This window comes from Penicillium cosmopolitanum (assembly GCF_028827165.1).
Source record: "Penicillium cosmopolitanum strain IBT 29677 chromosome Unknown utg000009l:1.0-9042332.0:1.0-9050551.0, whole genome shotgun sequence".
Lineage (NCBI taxonomy): Eukaryota > Fungi > Ascomycota > Eurotiomycetes > Eurotiales > Aspergillaceae > Penicillium > Penicillium cosmopolitanum.
Genome location: NW_026622679.1, coordinates 8524551 through 8543394, shown reverse-complemented (window position 1 = coordinate 8543394; position 18844 = coordinate 8524551). Strand labels below are relative to the sequence as shown.

The 18844-nt window shown below is 46.8% G+C and overlaps 7 protein-coding genes across 7 annotated transcripts; 3 read left to right on the top strand and 4 right to left on the bottom strand.

Moving 5' to 3' along the window:
• Nucleotides 1–528: 528 nt before the first annotated feature.
• On the top strand, nucleotides 529–1671 carry N7509_011295 (NAD(P)-dependent oxidoreductase; the record flags this gene model as incomplete). The annotated part of the gene is made up of 4 exons (XM_056635932.1): nucleotides 529–562; nucleotides 618–793; nucleotides 874–1074; nucleotides 1135–1671. 4 exons carry the CDS (start codon nucleotides 529–531, stop codon nucleotides 1669–1671), a joined length of 948 nt encoding a protein of 315 aa, XP_056486552.1.
• Nucleotides 1672–2581: 910 nt separating this feature from the next.
• Nucleotides 2582–3489, bottom strand: N7509_011294 (RTA1 domain-containing protein; the record flags this gene model as incomplete). The annotated part of the gene is made up of 2 exons (XM_056635931.1): nucleotides 2582–3246; nucleotides 3318–3489. 2 exons carry the CDS (start codon nucleotides 3487–3489, stop codon nucleotides 2582–2584), a joined length of 837 nt encoding a protein of 278 aa, XP_056486551.1.
• A 6185-nt stretch (nucleotides 3490–9674) lies between these two features.
• On the bottom strand, nucleotides 9675–10572 carry N7509_011293 (RTA1 domain-containing protein; the record flags this gene model as incomplete). The annotated part of the gene is made up of 2 exons (XM_056635930.1): nucleotides 9675–10342; nucleotides 10410–10572. 2 exons carry the CDS (start codon nucleotides 10570–10572, stop codon nucleotides 9675–9677), a joined length of 831 nt encoding a protein of 276 aa, XP_056486550.1.
• A 738-nt stretch (nucleotides 10573–11310) lies between these two features.
• N7509_011292 (tannase and feruloyl esterase) lies at nucleotides 11311–12882 on the bottom strand (the record flags this gene model as incomplete). Its single annotated transcript, XM_056635929.1, has 1 exon — nucleotides 11311–12882. One exon carries the CDS (start codon nucleotides 12880–12882, stop codon nucleotides 11311–11313), a length of 1572 nt encoding a protein of 523 aa, XP_056486549.1.
• A 1016-nt stretch (nucleotides 12883–13898) lies between these two features.
• Nucleotides 13899–15241, bottom strand: N7509_011291 (Zn(II)2Cys6 transcription factor domain-containing protein; the record flags this gene model as incomplete). Its single annotated transcript, XM_056635928.1, has 2 exons — nucleotides 13899–15014; nucleotides 15071–15241. Coding segments are annotated over 2 exons (1287 nt in total), but the record flags the coding sequence as incomplete, so codon positions are not given.
• Nucleotides 15242–16423: 1182 nt separating this feature from the next.
• Nucleotides 16424–16780, top strand: N7509_011290 (uncharacterized protein; the record flags this gene model as incomplete). Its single annotated transcript, XM_056635927.1, is given in 2 exon segments — nucleotides 16424–16750; nucleotides 16769–16780. 2 exon segments carry the CDS (start codon nucleotides 16424–16426, stop codon nucleotides 16778–16780), a joined length of 339 nt encoding a protein of 112 aa, XP_056486547.1.
• An 802-nt stretch (nucleotides 16781–17582) lies between these two features.
• Nucleotides 17583–18793, top strand: N7509_011289 (WD40 repeat domain-containing protein; the record flags this gene model as incomplete). The annotated part of the gene is made up of 3 exons (XM_056635926.1): nucleotides 17583–17592; nucleotides 17657–17912; nucleotides 17995–18793. 3 exons carry the CDS (start codon nucleotides 17583–17585, stop codon nucleotides 18791–18793), a joined length of 1065 nt encoding a protein of 354 aa, XP_056486546.1.
• Between the last annotated feature and the right edge of the window lie 51 nt (nucleotides 18794–18844).

Genomic DNA, 18844 nt, shown 5'->3' with positions numbered 1-18844 from the left:
ATGACATGTAATATCTCTTTATATGATTTTTATTCCATGATCTGACGAGGTAAATACTATCTCTGCAATAGGGAGATGTGGACTCTCCACTAGGTCGGTCCACAAACCCCCGTTTTCTCCAACACACCCCACGAAATGGAGATATTGTCGGTTTCATTCCGAGGGTGTTTTTTTGAGTAACCAAAAATCCTGTAGTAACCTATCAAAAATTGCAGTCATGTCGCTGACTTCAATTTCTTGGCTTGTCTCCTCCTTTCCACCTTCTGGGCTTGATACCCGTGGTGGGGGTAATGCAAGCCTCTCTGGCTGCCCCCAACTCCACAACTACGTCCATGAAGACGGCGCAATCGGACACGACCCCAACAGTCTCATAGTATTCTTCATTTGTGGAACAGTAGTGGATTATACCTCCATGACCTTTGCATCATGCGAAGGGCTTTCGGTCTATATAAGCCGGATCAACCAAGCCTTTTATCTGTTTAACTCCAATACTCACTATTTCCTTCAGCACAACAATTCAGGCAGACAATGGCTAGTGAAAATGCGACATTTGGCTTCATTGGTAAGTTTTTGAAAGTAAGCGATATTACCCATCATTGGGATCTGACCTATTCTAGGCCTTGGTGCCATGGGTCATGGTATGGCCAAAAACATTGCGCTCAAGATGGGAGACTCATCAAAGCTGTTTGTGTACGACATCAACCAAGAAGCCGTTCAGAATTTCGTCGCAGAGTATAATCAGAATGAAAAGGTCAATTCTGCAGGCTCTCCCAGAGAAATTGCGGAGAAGTGCGTACGTCAAAAGCTTTCCTCCGATAAAATGCTCTTATCTGTGAGATCCATTGCTAGTGATTTTTTCTAAAGTTGCAATAGGATATTATCATGACGTCGGTTCCAAAAGCACCTCATGTGGAAGTCGTGTTTTTGAATCCCAGTACTGGTCTTCTTGCTGCTCCAAAGACAGGGAAAACCCTCTTTCTGGAGTTGAGTACAATCGACGCCGGGGCATCGAGCGCGATCAAGGACAAGTTAGAGGCCGGGGGATTTGGACAATTTGTTGATGCGCCTTGTTCGGTCAGTGAGCCTTGAGCCAGAGAGTTATTGAGAAGTCTTGTGGCTAAATAAATCTTGCAGGGTGGCTCAATGGGGGCTGAAAAAGGTGCATTGTCTTTCATGGTCGGTTGTGCGGATCAGCTCTATCCGCGCGTTTTTGAAATCTTAAAGTTGATGGGCAAAGAAGACGGTATTTTCCATTGCGGTGAATCCGGAACCGGACTCAAAACGAAGCTTCTGAACAACTATCTTTCGTCGATCACCACCATTGCTACCGCTGAGACAATAAATATTGGTATTAGAGGTGGCTTAAATGCTGAGAAGCTGAACGAAGTTCTGAATGCAAGTTCAGGAATGAGCTTCAACTCTAAGATCAATAATCCAGTCCCAGGTCTTACACCTGCCAGTCCCGCGAGCAATGGTTACACACCCGGCTTCTCTATTGAGTTGTGTCTGGGGGTTTTGGAACTGGCTGTGAAGTCTGGGAACGATCTGGGTGCGAAAATGGTCCTAGGCCAGCCGATGCTCAACGCTTACCGCGAAGCCGCGGCAAAGGACATATACAAGGGGAAAGATGCAAAGATTATCTACAAATGGATTGAAAGCGGATCAAACTGAACGGGAAATGTCACAGATAAATCGTTACATTGAATTAAACGTGCAGTGATAGTGTCTGTTTTTCATTAGACAATACGTTTCCTTTATACCTACTTCCACCTTCTGCGCTTGATCGAGGTAGAATCTTACAGTATTTAAAGTCGCAAATTATGGAGAAGGAAGTGAAAATGAATCATATCGTTTGCGCAGACGTTTTTGACATTGGCGGTTGAGGTTAGTGAGCATATTCTGACGAACTGGGGGGCACTTCAATCACACCAATTACTAAGTAGGGTTCTTCAGGATCAGCTCATTGTTTTTGCGACATCCCACTCGCTCCTGAAATACGTCTTATCATACCAGCAAAATGAAAGGGCGCTAACCGTGACCCCTGTTTGCCTCGGCTAGGGACAGACAGTTGGAGACCCCAAAATGCCAAGCATTTCTCCGTTTCGACCAACTCAGTCTATACACTATTTCCAAATCCCGTGAAATGCCTAAGTTTTGAAGGTATTTTTCTTACAAGCTGGATTTCAAGATCGTGGATAAGGTTTAAGTTTACCGCACGTAGAGGAAATATTCAACAAGTATTTAGCTTGAGCTACTCACCCACCGAATCTCGCCGTGCCTCATGCTCTTGGTCTTGTTCGGGCCATCCGATGGGTTGGAAGAGGAAACTGCACATAACAGAAAAAAACCAAGATTAAATTCCACACGAAAAAAAACTCAAACTGATCTAAATTGTTAAAATTCCGTTCCAACATCAAATATAACGCCTTATGATACTTCTTCCTTTCGCCTGTCTTGTCGCTTTGCTATCCAAATATTCGAAAAACCATGTCAAATAACCATTTCCCAAACACGCCAGCTAACCAGCCATAAATTCATATCCAGCAGATTTGATTATTGCACCGGGATATCCCAAGCTAAATCAAACCTTCTGTTCCACATGTTCGATGGGTGTTGCATCTCCCTTGTCCAAAAAGGGCTGCAGCTCGCTTGGATACCAAACAGCGAAACATATCATTGCGAGAAACATAGGGAGTGCATCGAGGATGTATGTGGGCCATTCATTTGACAGCAAATACCCATCATTTCCAAGCCCATATTCGACAACACGGAAGATGGATCGGAGCAAAATCAATGCGCTTATAGCATACATGCTGTAGAGGTGTTTAACCCATGGCACCTCGCTATTCATAGTCGTAATAGTTGGATGGCGATCCATCCGCAACTTGAAGACCGTCGCCGTGGTGAGAAATAAGACGAACGTGGCAATTTGCAGAATGAGGCCCGCAAGGACAATATATTGTCCAGTGCTGGTCAGACTACTCTGCGACATCAGGCCAGCACCCCCACCTTGGATGAAAAAGGTGAGGATATCACAGGTGACAAAAGTCTTGGTGACAAATCTGATGGGAATAGGTGAGAGGTGCTCGGCTTTAACGCTCCGAATAATCCGGGCGAGAACCATATAGACAGCGGCCGCAAAGAGAGTCGGTGCAATGAGAATAAAGACACTCTGGATGATATAGGGCATCAAGCGACCTGTCTTGTCGTAGGCGCCGGCTCGAGCGGCGTAACCGATTAATTCAACTAAACCAGCCCACGCTCAGTTAGCATTTTTTCAATGTTATAAAACGGATATTATGGCGGTAAGAACTTACACAAGCCTCCAATGGCGAATGGCAAGGTGAAACGAACTTTTGTTCGGAAGATCTTCCAGAAGTGGATAGCGGTGACGGCGAGGAAGAGGAGAATGAAAACGACAGATGCGGCTACTGATGGAACATAGTGCCACACATAGTATCCACTCTTCAAAGGCTCAAGTTTGGGCATCTTGAAGAAAAGTATGTGTAAGGAATAGACACTTCAGAGAATTTGAAGGCCAATTGAGGATAGAAAAGTAGTTGCGAGAATAAGGTTGAAATCGTGAGTGGATTTTAGGTTGAATTTAACGAATACAAGTTTTAAAGCCTCCAAGGACCCCTTTTGATGGATACGAAACCCGAGGGAGGCTGTACAAAATTTGCCATATCTATACGCGTATTCAAGACCGCACTATCACGATCGATCATGGTCCGTGCATACGCGTAAAGAAGGATTCCTGTCGGTATGAGGGTATGAGTGGGGAATTGGTATTGTAAGGCATGGTCAGAATGTATCATTGTAACTTAGCCAAGAGTCTTAGTCATGGTCGGTCGCATACAAATTAGTATGTGAGCGAACATAACAAAAATTAGACAACTACCCATGGACCTGATTGGACGTACATTTCTGTTCCGACAGTTATGAGCCCGGCTTGCTAAGTGAATATATTGCCTATTCTGTCGAATCTGAGGCTATTCATACCGTTTATCTGTCGAATTGACCCCGTCGGTCAATTACCCCTGAGAGCGAACCGATCTGTACACAGTATCTGCATCGAAAGCAGCACTGTTGAATACAACCCGATACCGCTATGGAAAACGCTGTTATCTCCGCTTCGCAGAGCGTCAAGCTGCGAACGTCGGCCGATTGGATCGATTGGATACGTGCTATCCGCGATGTCGCCGAAACCGACCGTGTATGGAAGTTCATCGATCCCGATACCCCTGAGAGTATTCTTCCTGAACCGAGAGAGTGCCCTGAACCACCGTCTCCCGAAGCGAATGCAACGGCGATCGATCTATATAAGATAAATTATCAGCGATGGGATCGAGAGGAGAGAGGACTAGCCAATATCAAGAGAGTGATTATGGCAACCGTTGAACCTGCAGTTAGGGATCAGCTGTATGATAAACCTACTGTGCATGGACGTCTAGTGATGTTGAGAGACCGATACTCTGACTCTGGAAACCTGAATGAGGAATATCGCCAGGACTATATGTACAATGCAGTGTATCCACCGCGGAAAGGTGAGGATGTAAAAGCATTTGTACGTCGTTGGGAGAAGATGAGAGATCGGATGATTGCTATTGGTGAGACCCAAATGAAGTTTAACAAGGACTTCCTGTTAGCAGTGAAGCATTTGGCACCAATGTGGCACACACAACAACTTCGACCTATCACGATCGAGAGCACCAAGATGGATAATAGTACATTGGTGAATGACTTCCTGGCTCACTACCGCGAGCACTTTGGTAGCGCACCAGCACCAGCGCCACCGACCAATCTCCGAGGTCATTCAGCACCAAGAGCTGCATTCTCAACTCTTCAAGGTAGCACTGAGGCTGTACCAGATTCGCCAAGTGCAACAAAACCGGCTAAGAAGCGGTCGTTGAAGGATGTGCCAATGGCTGAGCGATGGTGCCCGTGTGGTAAAAGAAACCACAAACCATGGGAATGTCCATATATCAATGAAAAGGAGAGATCGGCCAATTGGAGTGCCGATTCGAGAACTCAAGGAAGGATCAACCAGATGCTCAAGGATCATCCTGATTGGAAGGAGTTTATTGACAAGGAGATCAAGTCAGCCAATCAGTATTATTCAGCTGAAAAACAGGGTGCTGCCCTAGGTACTTGGTCAATGACTACGCTGGCACTGAATTGTCTTAATCAAAGGCCTCACCTTAGGGATGAATGGGTATTTGATACAGCAACTCATCGCCATATCTGTGTGGACCGAGATCTGTTCATTGAGTATACCCCTGATGAATCAGTCGTCAAAACTGGTGACAGTGTCACTCGCACCTTAGGGTATGGAACTGCAGTAATGTCCTGTATTGACCCTAGAACGGGTGCGCGAAGCAGCGTCAAATTGCATAATGCCTGTCATTCACCTACCTTCCAAGCCAACCTAGTCTCGTATGGTTGTGCAAAGGAACGTGGCTGCCAATGGGATGAGATGAACAACTGTATAAGAGATCCGAGAGGCATCCCATTTGCACGTGTAGCCTGGAATGATAATGCGAAACTGTGGCTGTTTGATAAGCCACAGGGTGATGCAACTAATTGACTAGCCGATGGAACTGCCACCTTAGAGAGTGAGTGTGATATCGAGTACGCAATGGCAGTGCGGAAATCGATTGCACCAAGGATCTCTGAGGCATCGTCGGATGTGTGGCATCGCAGATTGGGCCATATACATCCAAATGCAGTGAAGAAAACAGCTGAGATGGTAGAAGGAATCAAAATCAAGGACCCTGAGGCTACTGGCATAACTGAGTCCCCGTGCCAGGTGTGTAGTATGTCACACGCACCACGTCAGATATCACGGAGACCGGTAGGTCGTACGTTTGGCAGGTTTGGCCAGCTGTATTACGACCTAATCGAAATGCCAAAGGAGTCACATAATGGCCACCGATATATCACACATTTCTATGTATCAGGCATTCGGTTCCACTGGGTGTATACGCACGCGCGTAAATCAGAGTGTCAAAACGGAATAAGGGCGTTTTTGTATCTGGCCACCCGTTTACTGAAGATACCCCTGATTGGAATTCACTCAGATAACGAGAGATCAGTGACAGCTGATACTGAACGAGAGCTCGAGGGAATGGGCTTTGTGGTGACACATACTGTGGTACATAGCGCTGAGATGAACGGCCCCGGCGAACGCTCAGGGGGTGTCGTCATTCATAAGGCCAGAAAGCTGCGTATTGAGGGCCAATTGCCTGAGGGCCTGTGGCCAGAGATGGTATACGCTGCGGTGTATATACTGAACAGGACTCCAACCCATCTAGAGGATGGAAGTTGGATAGTGCCCTGGGATGAAGCACGATCACACCTGGACCAGAACTTTGTGAGAAAGTCAGACCTGTCATGTCTGAGATTGTATGGCAGTCTCACCTATTGCCGGATACCGAATATTCCCCGTTCTCACAAACTTCGCCCTCGTGCGGAAGTTGGTTTCTTGGTTGGTTATCAGGCTTCGAATGTGTGGCGAGTTTGGATGCCCTCGTCGGGTAGGATTCAAACCGTACGCGACGCAGTATTCGATGAATCGTGTCGCTGGCACCCTGGCATACAGTTTTGGAGGGAGCACCCACTACCGATCCCAGAAACCCGTGATATCCTCAACGACCGTGAGGAATGGCGCGTTATTCACCACGAAATAGGTCTCCCTGACGACTGGATTGAGAGACGAATCGGACATGAATCTGAGGCCGAACAATCGAATCCAGCACCTACTGATGCTGAGAGCGTTAGTAGAGAGCCTGAAATTGAGGATAGCAGTGAAGATGACCCTGAGGAAGTAGCTGATCGTGAAGCGACACCTGCACCTACTCATCTTGAGGCTGTACAACAGTATACTCCGCCACCTACTATTGAAAGACCATCTCAACAGTCTCCGCTGGGACATCGTTTTCCGGCCGGAAAACCTGCTACAGAGACTGAGGGGGTGAACAAAGAAACGACTTCGAATTCTACAGGAAACGAAGATCAGCAGGATGACCAGCCTCAGCAGCAGCAGAATGAGTTGTTTGAACCGGAGCCTCTATCTGAGAGTGAAGCTCAATTACACGAAGAACTGGCTACGCCGTTGCCGGCTGTAGCACCTCGAGACATTGATCTGTCGTTGAGCCCTTCCAATATTATTGAGGGTAAGCGCGAGCGTAGGTCAACACGGCGAGATGACTATACATATCTGGTTACCGAGGACGAACTGTCGGTCGAACCACCTGAGTTGTTATATGCATTCGCTACTGCGTTGAACGCTGAGAAACCGAGTCGTCACCGAGACGACCTGCCATCAGCACCTGAGCACTGGAATGATATGGTCCGACACTCTAACCGTGACGCATTCATGGCAGCAGCCGCCCTGGAGGTTCGGAACTTGAAAAGCAAAGGCACGTTTGAAGTGGTTGATCGTCCGAATGATCGATCTGTTCAGGTCTTGCCACTACGTTGGGTCTTTGACTATAAGTTTGACCAGGATGGCAACCTATTGAAACACAAAGCTCGTCTATGTGTGAGAGGTGACCTTGAGAGAGTAACTTCAGAGGAGAAGCGTGCTGCTACCCTCTCTGCCCGTACGGCACGGATTATCTTCGGTTTAGTTGCTGCGTTTGACTGGGATCTAAGGCAATTTGATGCAGTAAATGCCTTCCTGAACAGTACACTACCGAAGCCGGTGTATGTGAAGCCACCGGATGGATCAAACCTGCCGAAAGCAGTATGCTGGAAGCTTGTGAAGGCACTGTATGGCCTAAGGACCTCGCCAAAGCTTTGGCAGCAGGAGGCCTGTGGCGTGTTAGGTAAGCTTGGTTTGACACCACTACCTGAGGATCCTTGTGTGTTCGTTGGTAAGGGAATTATTGTATTCTTCTACGTGGATGATATTATTCTGGCTAGCGCACCTGATCAACGAGATCGCGCCTATGAGATCGAGCGACAGCTCCACACACACTGGGAGCTTACAGATCATGGAGATGCCCGCTGGTTTCTGGGTATTCGGATCATACGCGATCGATCAATGAAGAAGCTGTGGTTGTGTCAGGATGCCTATATTGCGAATATGGCGGTCAAATTCAACCTTGCGAATAAGCCCCGGGTGACGACGCCAATGACAGCACCTGATAGCCTAAAGCCTTACGACGGTACACCGCGCAGAGAGTATATTGAAGAGTTCTCGACCAAATTGGGATCAGCTCAGTATGCTACTACAATCACCCGCGTTGATGCCGCGAAAGCCACTGCTCGATTGGCACAGTTCTTGACCAATCCGGGACCTCAGCATATTGATGCTATTGATCGAGTGATCACCTACCTATATCATACACGATTTTGGGCAATTGCATATGGAATTGGTAGTGGGTTGGAATCTATTGCATTCGCAAGCGATGCCTCATTCGCAGATAACCTCGACAAGACGAGCTCTGCTGGATATCTATGTCAGATATATGGAGGACCAGTTGACTGGAAGGCGTCAAAGCTACGCACTGTCACTACCTCAACCACTGAAGCAGAGCTGCTTGCTCTATCGGAGGCCGCTCGGGCGATGCAATATACGATTCGCCTTCTACGCCACCTTGGTTTCCGACCAAACCATGAGATTACACTACGGTGTGACAATAGACAAACTGTCGATCTGATCACCAGCACCAACACCAAACTGCATACGAAGCTCAAGCACATCGATATACACAACCACTGGCTTCGACAAGAAGTGGCAGACGGTAGGTTGACGATCAGATGGGTGCCCACCGCAGAGATGGCTGCGGATGGCCTCACTAAGCCGCTCACACGGCAAAACCACGAACGATTTGTCCAAATGCTTCGATTACATGATGTTCGAAGATATATTGAGGACTGAGGCAGCCGTTCCTGCCTATTTGGGACCTTCAACGGTCTACATCGATTGGATACAGCATTCAACACGCTGATATTGGAAACCTCAGGTGCTTTGAATACTGAGGGGGTGTGTCGGTATGAGTGGGGAATTGGTATTGTAAGGCATGGTCAGAATGTATCATTGTAACTTAGCCAAGAGTCTTAGTCATGGTCGGTCGCATACAAATTAGTATGTGAGCGAACATAACAAAAATTAGACAACTACCCATGGACCTGATTGGACGTACATTTCTGTTCCGACAATTCCAGATTTAGGTGGCCGCTAGCCGATTACAGCTAGCGTGGCCGACGACCTTGGTGCCCGCCGAGTGGAACCGGCAGCCTTCCGGAACAGCAAATGCCCCTAATGTGAAATCTTCATACATTACCGTGTTTGTGGTATTATAGGTATTGCGCAAATATTCATCGCAGTTTCCGGATGTTAGTACCGAATATCTACCGTTCATCATGCTTCTAGTCAATTTTCTGGCATGGCCTACTGTGGTAGGTATCAGGTAGCACTCCCTCGGTGAAGTACTTCAATATAAGCTTATTTAATACCTTATCCAAGTGGTCAGTTGATAGTTAAACATACTCGTATTTAATTTTGTAGAGTGGCCCATTTTCTTCACAGATATGAAAACCGATATCGTATTGAACTAGAGGATTGCTTTCTTCAAGCTTTTCTAAACGAAGGAGACGAAAGTAGCAAACGTAAGATAGAATAGAAAAATACAATTCTTCGGTCCTAGTAGGGATGCTGAGAAACATTACCCATGTAAGTTCGAATAGCTTTGAGCAAGCGGGATATTCCCCTCTATATCTTTGTTCTTCTGCAATTCGCTCGGATACCAAAGGAAGAAAACGACCATGACGATCGCCATCGGAACAGAATCAAAGATGTACAGTGTCCACTCATGCGCCAAAGGATAGCCATCATTCCCGAGAACATACTCGATGATGCGGAAGATGGAGCGAATCATGATCAAAGCACTGACTGCATAGAGCATATACAATGCTTTCTGCCATGGAATACCAGGTATGAGACATTCGGGGGTCGGCGAGCGGCGAATTCTCTTTTCAAATATGATGGCCGTGAGCCAAAAGATCGAGAAAGATACAAGCTGGATTGCGAGACCTCCAACAACTGCAACTTTGGCCCACGTCTCATATCCCAAGACTGAAAGCGAGGAAGAATTTCCTTGGACGACGAATGACAGAACATCTCCCCAGACAAATGTTTTCGTCAAACGCGAGACTCTGATCACGGAAAGGTGCTCTCCTCCAACAGAACGAATTATACGACCCAAGGTCATATAGATAGAAGCAGCGAAGAGGGTAGGGCTCAGGAGAATGAATATGTTGGCTACTATATAGGGTCCCATGGTAGTCGTATTATTATGTGCCACGAGACGACCAATATATCCGATGATTTGAACTGGCTCTCATTAGTTTTCAAGGGCTCGACGAATTTTGGGGCTATTTTCTCATCAATGCACACATACAGAAACCACCTATAGTGAAAGCGATGCAAAACCATGTCCTTGTCTTGAACAACTTCCAGGAATGGAGCACAGTCAAGGCCAGGAAGAGTAGCATAAATATGACTGCTGCAGGGATTGATGGAGCATAGTTCCAAAACTTGTAAGAGCGAGGAATCAACTCCATTATGATAGATAAAGTGTGCCGATCCGCCAAAAGGCGAAAGGAGTGTAGAGAAGAGAGTGAATGGAAAAGAGAGTGAGAGAAATATCTGATATGGACTCGGAGGTATATGAGGACAACTTTTGTTTAGAAAATTTCTTATTCATCAAGGGGTACCTTATCATACGCGCACTTAAAATAATACACAAGTGGCGCATAGCCGTAACTAGATCGCCTTTCTCCGATAATTAGGCCCCAGCTCAATTCACTTGGTCCCACCAATATGACCCACAAAGCCATGCACCCGCACCACACTATGAATACGCGTATAGAGTATGATTTCGGAAATAACTTTAACTATTTAAAAACTGCAAGTGGTTCTCATAAGCCACCTGAATAATCTGATAATGTGGATACCTTTCGCGATCACTAGCAGATTACCGCGATAAACGCGAATGATTAGTTCAAATCCGACCATAGGCGAATTCAAATTAGATGGTCAACTCGGCGAGTTATCAACCATACTTGGAAGAGTGAAGGTAAATTCGGCAGAAATGTTTGCATCATACTATTGTTTCCAATTAACGTTATAGATTCGAAAGCAAGTTTTTCTTGTAATTTTTCTTATATGATTCAGATATAGTACTAATATACATGGGTAGGAAAAAGAGATGATTGTAAAGTAAAGGTGATAAAAAGTCAACAGGGGTGTGTCTCCTGAATTCCCCTCCTGGAAACTTGTAACTCGGAGAGAAGAGGCTATTAAATACAAGTAAAAGATGTGGAGTTTCTGGAGTCTCCCCCAATATACTTCTGACGAAGGGGATACGGGCAAAGGTCTCTTGCTGTATCGTTGCTCCCTTTCGTGGCGTGCAAAACAGCAGGGGCATGTCCGTCCTCTACCCATTCAATAAGCTGAGACATTGCTCCATTTGGGATTGGCCCGAGTCCACCATAGCAGTGGCCAACGCCAGGTGCTTCAAAGGAACGATAAAATCTGTGGGCATTGGGGTCACCCTTCAGCACATTCTCATAGTACTCGGTGGTTCCGTTTGGAGGGATAACTTCGTCTGCTAGTCCATGCCAAGCGATCATTTTTCCGCCAGCCCTCTTGAAATTGGAGAGATCTGGGTCATTATTCCCAAGCATAGAGGTATAGTCGCTGATCGAAGAGTGCAAGGCGTCGAAAAACTGGTTTTTGGTCATACTGCTGGCATCGAATGTGAGATTCTTGGCAACAAGATATTTGAACCAGCTGCTAAGGAGGTCACTTTCTGTCGCGTGGCATGTACCATTCCCAGAACATGAAGTGGAAACATAGTAACCACCGAGCGCCGCGTCTTTGTTGAGTCCGTGCCAGCCGTATCGCTTAGAGACTGACAGTGAGCCAGACCATGCAGCTTGGATTACCTTTGCGTTGGAAGCAGTAAAGGTCTTTTGAACCCCATCGCAGGAATAATTCTTCCCAACGAAATCAGAAGCCTTGATGTCACAGAGCCCAGGGGAACTTATGATGCCATCTTCCACGCCATCCAGCTTGTCGCAAGCCTTTGTTGCCGCTTCAGTGAAAGCACTGACCTCACACGGTGCCGGATAAGCGTCGGTTTCTTGCATGACCAGAGAAGCCCAATAACCCGCGGGAATGAACTTCTGTGCATTGATAGCGGGGGCAACAGCGAGAATTCCATCGAATACATCTGGATACTTTTGCGCCATCATGAGGGCCTGTCGTCCACCACCAGAACATCCCGAAAAGTAAGAATACTTCGGAGGCTGTCTGTAGTAGGACTTTGTGATCTGTTGCCCAATAATAGCCATATCGTTTGTTGCCTTTGTCGCGTAATTATCCAGAAGTTCCCAGTTGACATTGCCCTCGCTGCTAAGGGCCCATGAAAGATCCGTCGGAATGGTGGACGCGCCAGAATTTGTACCCAGTCCTCCATCTGTGGAGGCAGATGCAAATCCCTGGGCAACTGCGTATGTCAAGTAGATAGAGCCCATGCCTGTGCTGTATCCTCCACCACCCAGGCCTTGAAACCTGCCATTCCATTCCTTAAGCGGCAGCCAGATTTGAGTGTGGATCTCATCATTCCAGCCAGGATGAGTGTGTGTCACTGTGACATTGCAGAAGCTGATGGTGTATCGGCCGCCGTCGTTTGTTCCTGGTCCAAGACTCACGGTAGAATAGTTGTGAATTTCCTGAGCTTGAATTCCAAGGATAGAAGCCCCGACTAATTCAGGCTTTTGAATCACGGATGGTGAGCAGCGGGATGCAGATGATAATTGAAAAAAGATCGCGCTCAGAGAGAGCAGGCTGCCGGAGAGAGCGAACATCGTACTTTGAAGATAGAAGAGGGATATCATTTCAACTTTTAAAAGCTGGATTGAAGCGTCGATTATTAAATAGATTCCAATGCGTCTGCTCGGGTCGCGGTGGAGATGGATTCACCAGACGATCCATTTGTGCAATAAAAGGGGATCACTTCTTTACGCGTATAACTTAACTTTTGGAAGTCAGCACAGTCTAAAATTGTTTAAAAATAATATGTTTTCTCCAGTTTAGTGCCCCATTATGGATCTTGCACGATCAATCTATTATTCGTAATTAAAGACTGGTATATGTATCGTATTGTCACGACGCGAATGTTTCCACTGAGCGGGGACACTTCAATCATCACGACCCACTGTTTCTTCCATTTCTTTTTATTGAGTGGGGCAAAGTTAAATGTTGCCTCCAGGGCTCTATACGCGTATTCCGGCCCTCCCATACCGAGGCTGCGCGACCTGCGGCTCCAAAGGTAGAATTCAGGGAATATATGTACTATTTCTAGACCAAGGCCTCGTATTTCCAAACATCCTTTTCATGAACATTGCTGCCTTGAAAGGCTGCTTCATTTCAAGAGCCACGGTCGATCTTAGGAAAGACCGAATAGGAAGAATGAGATACGAAAAATTCAGCGTCGAGCCGAGGCCACTTCATGGCCAACTTTTACCATCGTATGAAGCACTGCCCCAGAACTCATCGGAATTCCTGTTGCATTGGGTTTGACGGCAAGGATTTAACTCCCTGCGGATTGAGAATAAGGCCATGACTACTAGGCGATGGCCGTATTTCCGTTGATGCGTCCTCAATAATGCCAGTTCATCGATTCTCACACAACTTCGCTTCAAGTAAATTTGTAGCGGTAATTGATAGATTGAAACTGTCCCTTGCGTTTCCATGTGCGTAGATGATCCGCTTTATTGCCACGTTTCACGGTTATGACGAAAGGCAGAAATCTCTAACTTACTCCGAAGACCCATAGATGGTAAGAAATTGTTGAATGCCCTTGAAACCATCATAATCTAGTTCATTCACCAGATATTACTTCGATTGGCCAGCGTAACCAGTCTGACCATTGATTGCCCAAGTGATCACAGATTAATCTTACCAGGAAATGCCCTCCATCTCCACATATCCATAGATCGCGCCGTAAATGTATCAGGGCACCATAATGAGCCAAAACCACTAACCCATGTGGCTCTCTCATTCTCAGAAGATCAATGTAACCTTTGCATACCATGACTGGCCAAGCCCGAATGGAAGTGACATTGGGTTTCCAGGGGACTTGTCTGTCGGACTCGTCGAGGACAGACTGTAAGGCTAAAATGGCCTGCTCACAGCTATTTTTATGTTCTTGGTCAAGGTTCGCCGTCGTAAGGAGTTCCAGAAGCCGCGAGCAAGTTTTCCCTGAAGGAGGTCCAGTGGGTGTCACAGTCTTTTCTCCTTGCTTGCACATCGGCCCCAGAATACTTTCTTTCAAAAAGCACCATGAGCTGCCCGTGACTGCCCGAACTCCCTGATTTAAACATAGAGAACGGATAAAGTTGTCTAGGAAGTGCTCAAAGGTTGGTTCTCGGAAAAACAATGTCTCGCACATCTCATGCATTCCAAGAACCGAAGAAAATATCATCAATGGCACGCATGTTTCCGCATTAACCTCGGGAGCCATCTGGTTGAATATTGACAAGGCGTGCGTCTGTAGCTCTGTCGCCTGGCGGTGATAAATGCTCTTCTGGTCGGAGTTCAAAGTACTCAGATGCAAGGCTGCAAGGGCTAACAGCTCATTCAAGACGTACGGTGCGTTCAATACCTCTTTGAACGCATCTTGGAGCGAAACGCCAGGAGCATCGATTTCAGCCTGCAGTGAATCAAACGTTTCAGTGCATAGGTGATAGAACAATCTCACGTGTTCCATATCAACCGGTGAAGTTTTGGCTTCCTCTTGAGAGTACTGCTGTCGCTCCCGAGGGCTTTGACTTGATTCCTGTGAGTCATGCACATCATCAGGTAAAAGTGACTCCCTCGAGACTCGGCTGGAAGAACGAGAGGAATGCCGTGGCCTGGCTATGAGAATAGGGGATGCGAAATCACAGCTTCGTTCTGAGCTTATGCAGTTGGAACAGACTGGTTTATTCTCATCGCACTTTCAATCAATCAGCATTGTCTCCAAATGGGATCACATCTGTCGGAGCGTGGCACCTTAATATGACGACGCTTGCATTCCACACATCCTCCGCGGGACTTCTTATGTGTTCGGCGGACCATTTCATGCCGACGCGTCTGTAGCAGGCTTGCGCGCTTAAACGAGTCGATATGTCCGGTGGCTTCCGGGGGCGAATAGACCTGCCACAAGAATAGAGCAGCGGTTACGCTTCGACATATGTAAGCGAGTTCAAGTTTCACCATGAATGACCTGGAACTTACCCTGCCGCCCACGGGCCACCGCCCACCGCCTACGGAAGGTAGGAACCGCCCCGCGCCCAAACTTAATCTTTTTAGTTTATACCTCGCAGCAAAAAGAGCATCATGGATTTATTTCTTTCTGGATCTGCAGGTGTGGACTGTTTATGTTCCACCGGAATTCCGAATATACAACCAACTTGAATGCTTTTTAACAGAATTGAATTGAATTGAGAGGGGTCTTTGGTCAGGTGGCTATCTTGGAATTGGTTCGCAGCTGAAAATAGTTCATTTCATGTCACCCAGTCGGCAAATACCCTCCTAAACCGTATACATGCTGTTTCTGGATAGTAGTCATATACCCGTGGACGCTTTCAAGTTCTGCGGCCTGCTTCGTGACAAACAAACAAAGTCTCGTATAATTCTTCTCGGGCGTACTAGTCGTTAGCCTTTCCACCTCAATATGATCCAATTAAATCCCAGATATTTCTCATGCGCAAGCAGTCTATAGTCCCTGTATTTTATAAACGTCTTCTCTCGCAGTCAATGAGGCCAGTGTTATATAAATTTACTACTCAGTCAAACAACTACCCTTGATGAACCAGGCCGACGGCCGGAAGTACCGGAATTAGTTTGCAGTGCCCTATTGACTTTTTTCTCGTCATGCCAGGTCTTAAACCTTGGAAATGCGCCCGAGCTTAGTGCTCCTACAGCAGAGTTTTGAATTCATTAGGTTTAATTAGGTCGAGTTGCTACATGCTTGATTTATTCAACAATGATTTATAATTGTACGACGGAGCCTCTTTTGGGTATCTTATATGCAAACTTGCCCTTACTCGCATTCTCTCGGTGCATCACTTAGTTCTATATTGGTCGATGAACGTCCGAAGCAAACTTGGTGTTGGTGAGCCATTTTAGAAGTAGACCGGAATATGCCTCCGTTGATACAAATCCCACGAAAACATTACGTAGTACTTATAGTAGAAACAAAATCCCTCACCATAATTTAGAGGAGGTATGGTTCAGTAAATCATAGTTATAAATAAGAGGCTTCCATTCATCTAGTTAGCTATTGAGCAACGACCTTGAAAGACAACCATTCAACTTCATATTGCCCATAAGTGATTGATACTAGACATCACCACTGTCAACATGCATTATCATACTATCATCGGTTACATCCTTGCCACTTCTTGTCTGGCTATCGCTGATCCCGACTCCAATGGAAGATGGGGTCTAGAATTCTTCACTGATGGAGCATGTGGAAAGGGTCATTCATCCTTTAGCGACAGCAGAACATGGGAGTGTATCAATATTGATCCCGATGCGGAGATTACATCCTTTGGTTGGGATGCGGATGATTGTGACTTCGACCTCAACGTATTCTTCGAAGACGATTGCAGGGGCCTTTTCGATAGAAGTTTTAGGAACTGCAATGAAGCCAATTCCTTCAGGGGCCAGTCATACAGGTCTTTCATGGTAAGTCTCAGCCTCTAGGATATGACATAGCGACAAGCATCGATTGAAAACGGATATCTAATTTATTGGCAAAATCGATAGGTTGGAGATTCAACTTTGGGTTCAATCCGATGTGGAGAGAGAAAGTAAGGTCTCTAATGATACAACCCATCTGTGTTCAACATTCGGACTTGAATTCGGAAGGCTGGAGCCCTCCCAAAAAGGGCTCACGGAGTCATGTATCCAAAGAAGGGAATAAAGAGATAGTTTGATTTCCAAATCTTACTTCTTTTTTTCAACTCCGGAGCATATCTGATACTTTCAAGTAATTTATGTACCGCTATAAAACTCCCTTCTAGAACTACCTTCCCTGGAATTTTTGTAATCCACAGTGAGATTCATAACTTGAATGTTCAACTCATATTTAACTAAAGCCATATTTGTAAGCGAGGCGTAGCATTGTGAAACGACAATTTGATTCTAGCAAAAGCCTGTGCAGCGGTGAGAAGCCCCAATCGCGTACGGCATATAGCAACCACTGTTTTTTCAGATCTGAATCATGAAAGTCCCTTCATTTTGGCGGTGCGGATGACTTGCCCGGCCTGATTTAAGACAATCACGGCCCCAATCTATCTCCGTTTTGGTACTAGAAATATTTTCTACGCAGTCGCCAAATTTTTGCAAATCGACTCTTTCGGACTATGATATTTTCATATCAGAATCCCACCATGGGATGGGATTGGAGGAGAAGTATACATCTTATCGGCGGAGTCGGTGGAAGCCGGCAAAATTAGAAAGGGCAAAAGAAGCTCCGCCAACTGAGCTGCTTCAACTCCGCCTAAAACAGCCCACCATGTCGTCAAGTAAGTCTTATGGTCCACAATGAGATGCAATACACTGAATTTCTGACTTACTAACCTCCCCCAGATCAATTCACAGTGGCATCACCGCCCGCGGACGCCATATCCGCTTTGAAGTTCTCCCCCGACCCCGACTCCACGCGAATCGTTGTTTCGTCATGGGACAAGAACGTTTACCTTTATGACCTGCGCGACGAGAACGGTGCGGTGGGAGAGGGCAAGCTGCTTCAGAAGTTCGAGCACCGCGCACCGGTACTGGATGTGTGTTTCGGCGAGAATGAGAACGAGGTCTACACGGCTGGTCTGGATTGGGATGTTCGCAAGTGAGTGCTACTTTATACTGCGCGCAAGCCGTGAAGAGCTCCGCGGAGCTTCACCATCAAGTGGAGATGCTAATTACCCTAGAATTGACCTCAACACATCCGAACAAACTGTCCTAAGCAGCCACGAAGCCGGCGTACGCAACGTCGTCTACAGTCGCGAACACAACCTAGTCATTTCCGGCTCATGGGACTCAACCCTCCACGTGCACCGCCCCGACGCAATCCCCGTCACCGTCCCTCTCCCCTCGAAACCATTTTCGCTCTCTCTAACAGCTACCAAGCTAGTCGTGGCCATGGCGTCGCGATCTCTTCACATCTACGACCTGAAAGCGTTAGCCCTCCTCACAGCACAGGCGGATAGCGCCAGCGAGAATGGAAATAAGGTCGAGATCGAGCCGTGGCAACGGCGCGAAAGTAGTCTGAAGTTCATGACTCGATGCGTCGCCTGTATGCCCGATGATGCGGGGTACGCTTCGTCTGGCATTGAAGGCCGTGTGGCGGTTGAGTGGTTCGACCCGTCGCCCGAGTCGCAAGCGCGCAAATATGCCTTCAAGTGCCACCGCCAGACTGGCGAGGACAATGTCGATGTCGTTTACCCGGTCAATGCCCTCGCATTCCACCCCGTGCACGGCACATTTGCTTCTGGAGGTGGTGATGGTGTTGTGGCTCTGTGGGATGGAATTTCCAAGCGCCGTATCCGTCAATATCAAAAGTACACTTCGAGTGTGGCGGCCGTCGCATTCAGTGGCAATGGCAAGTATCTTGCGATTGCAGTCAGCCCTGGTTTTGAAGATGGCAAGGAGGATGTGCCGGAGGGTATTGTTAAGATTCATATCCGCGAATTGGGCGAGACAGAAGCCAAGGGCAAGGGACCCAAATAGGTTCTCGGTCTTGTAAATGTTGAAGGGAAAAGGGAGGTCTCCTTGATACCA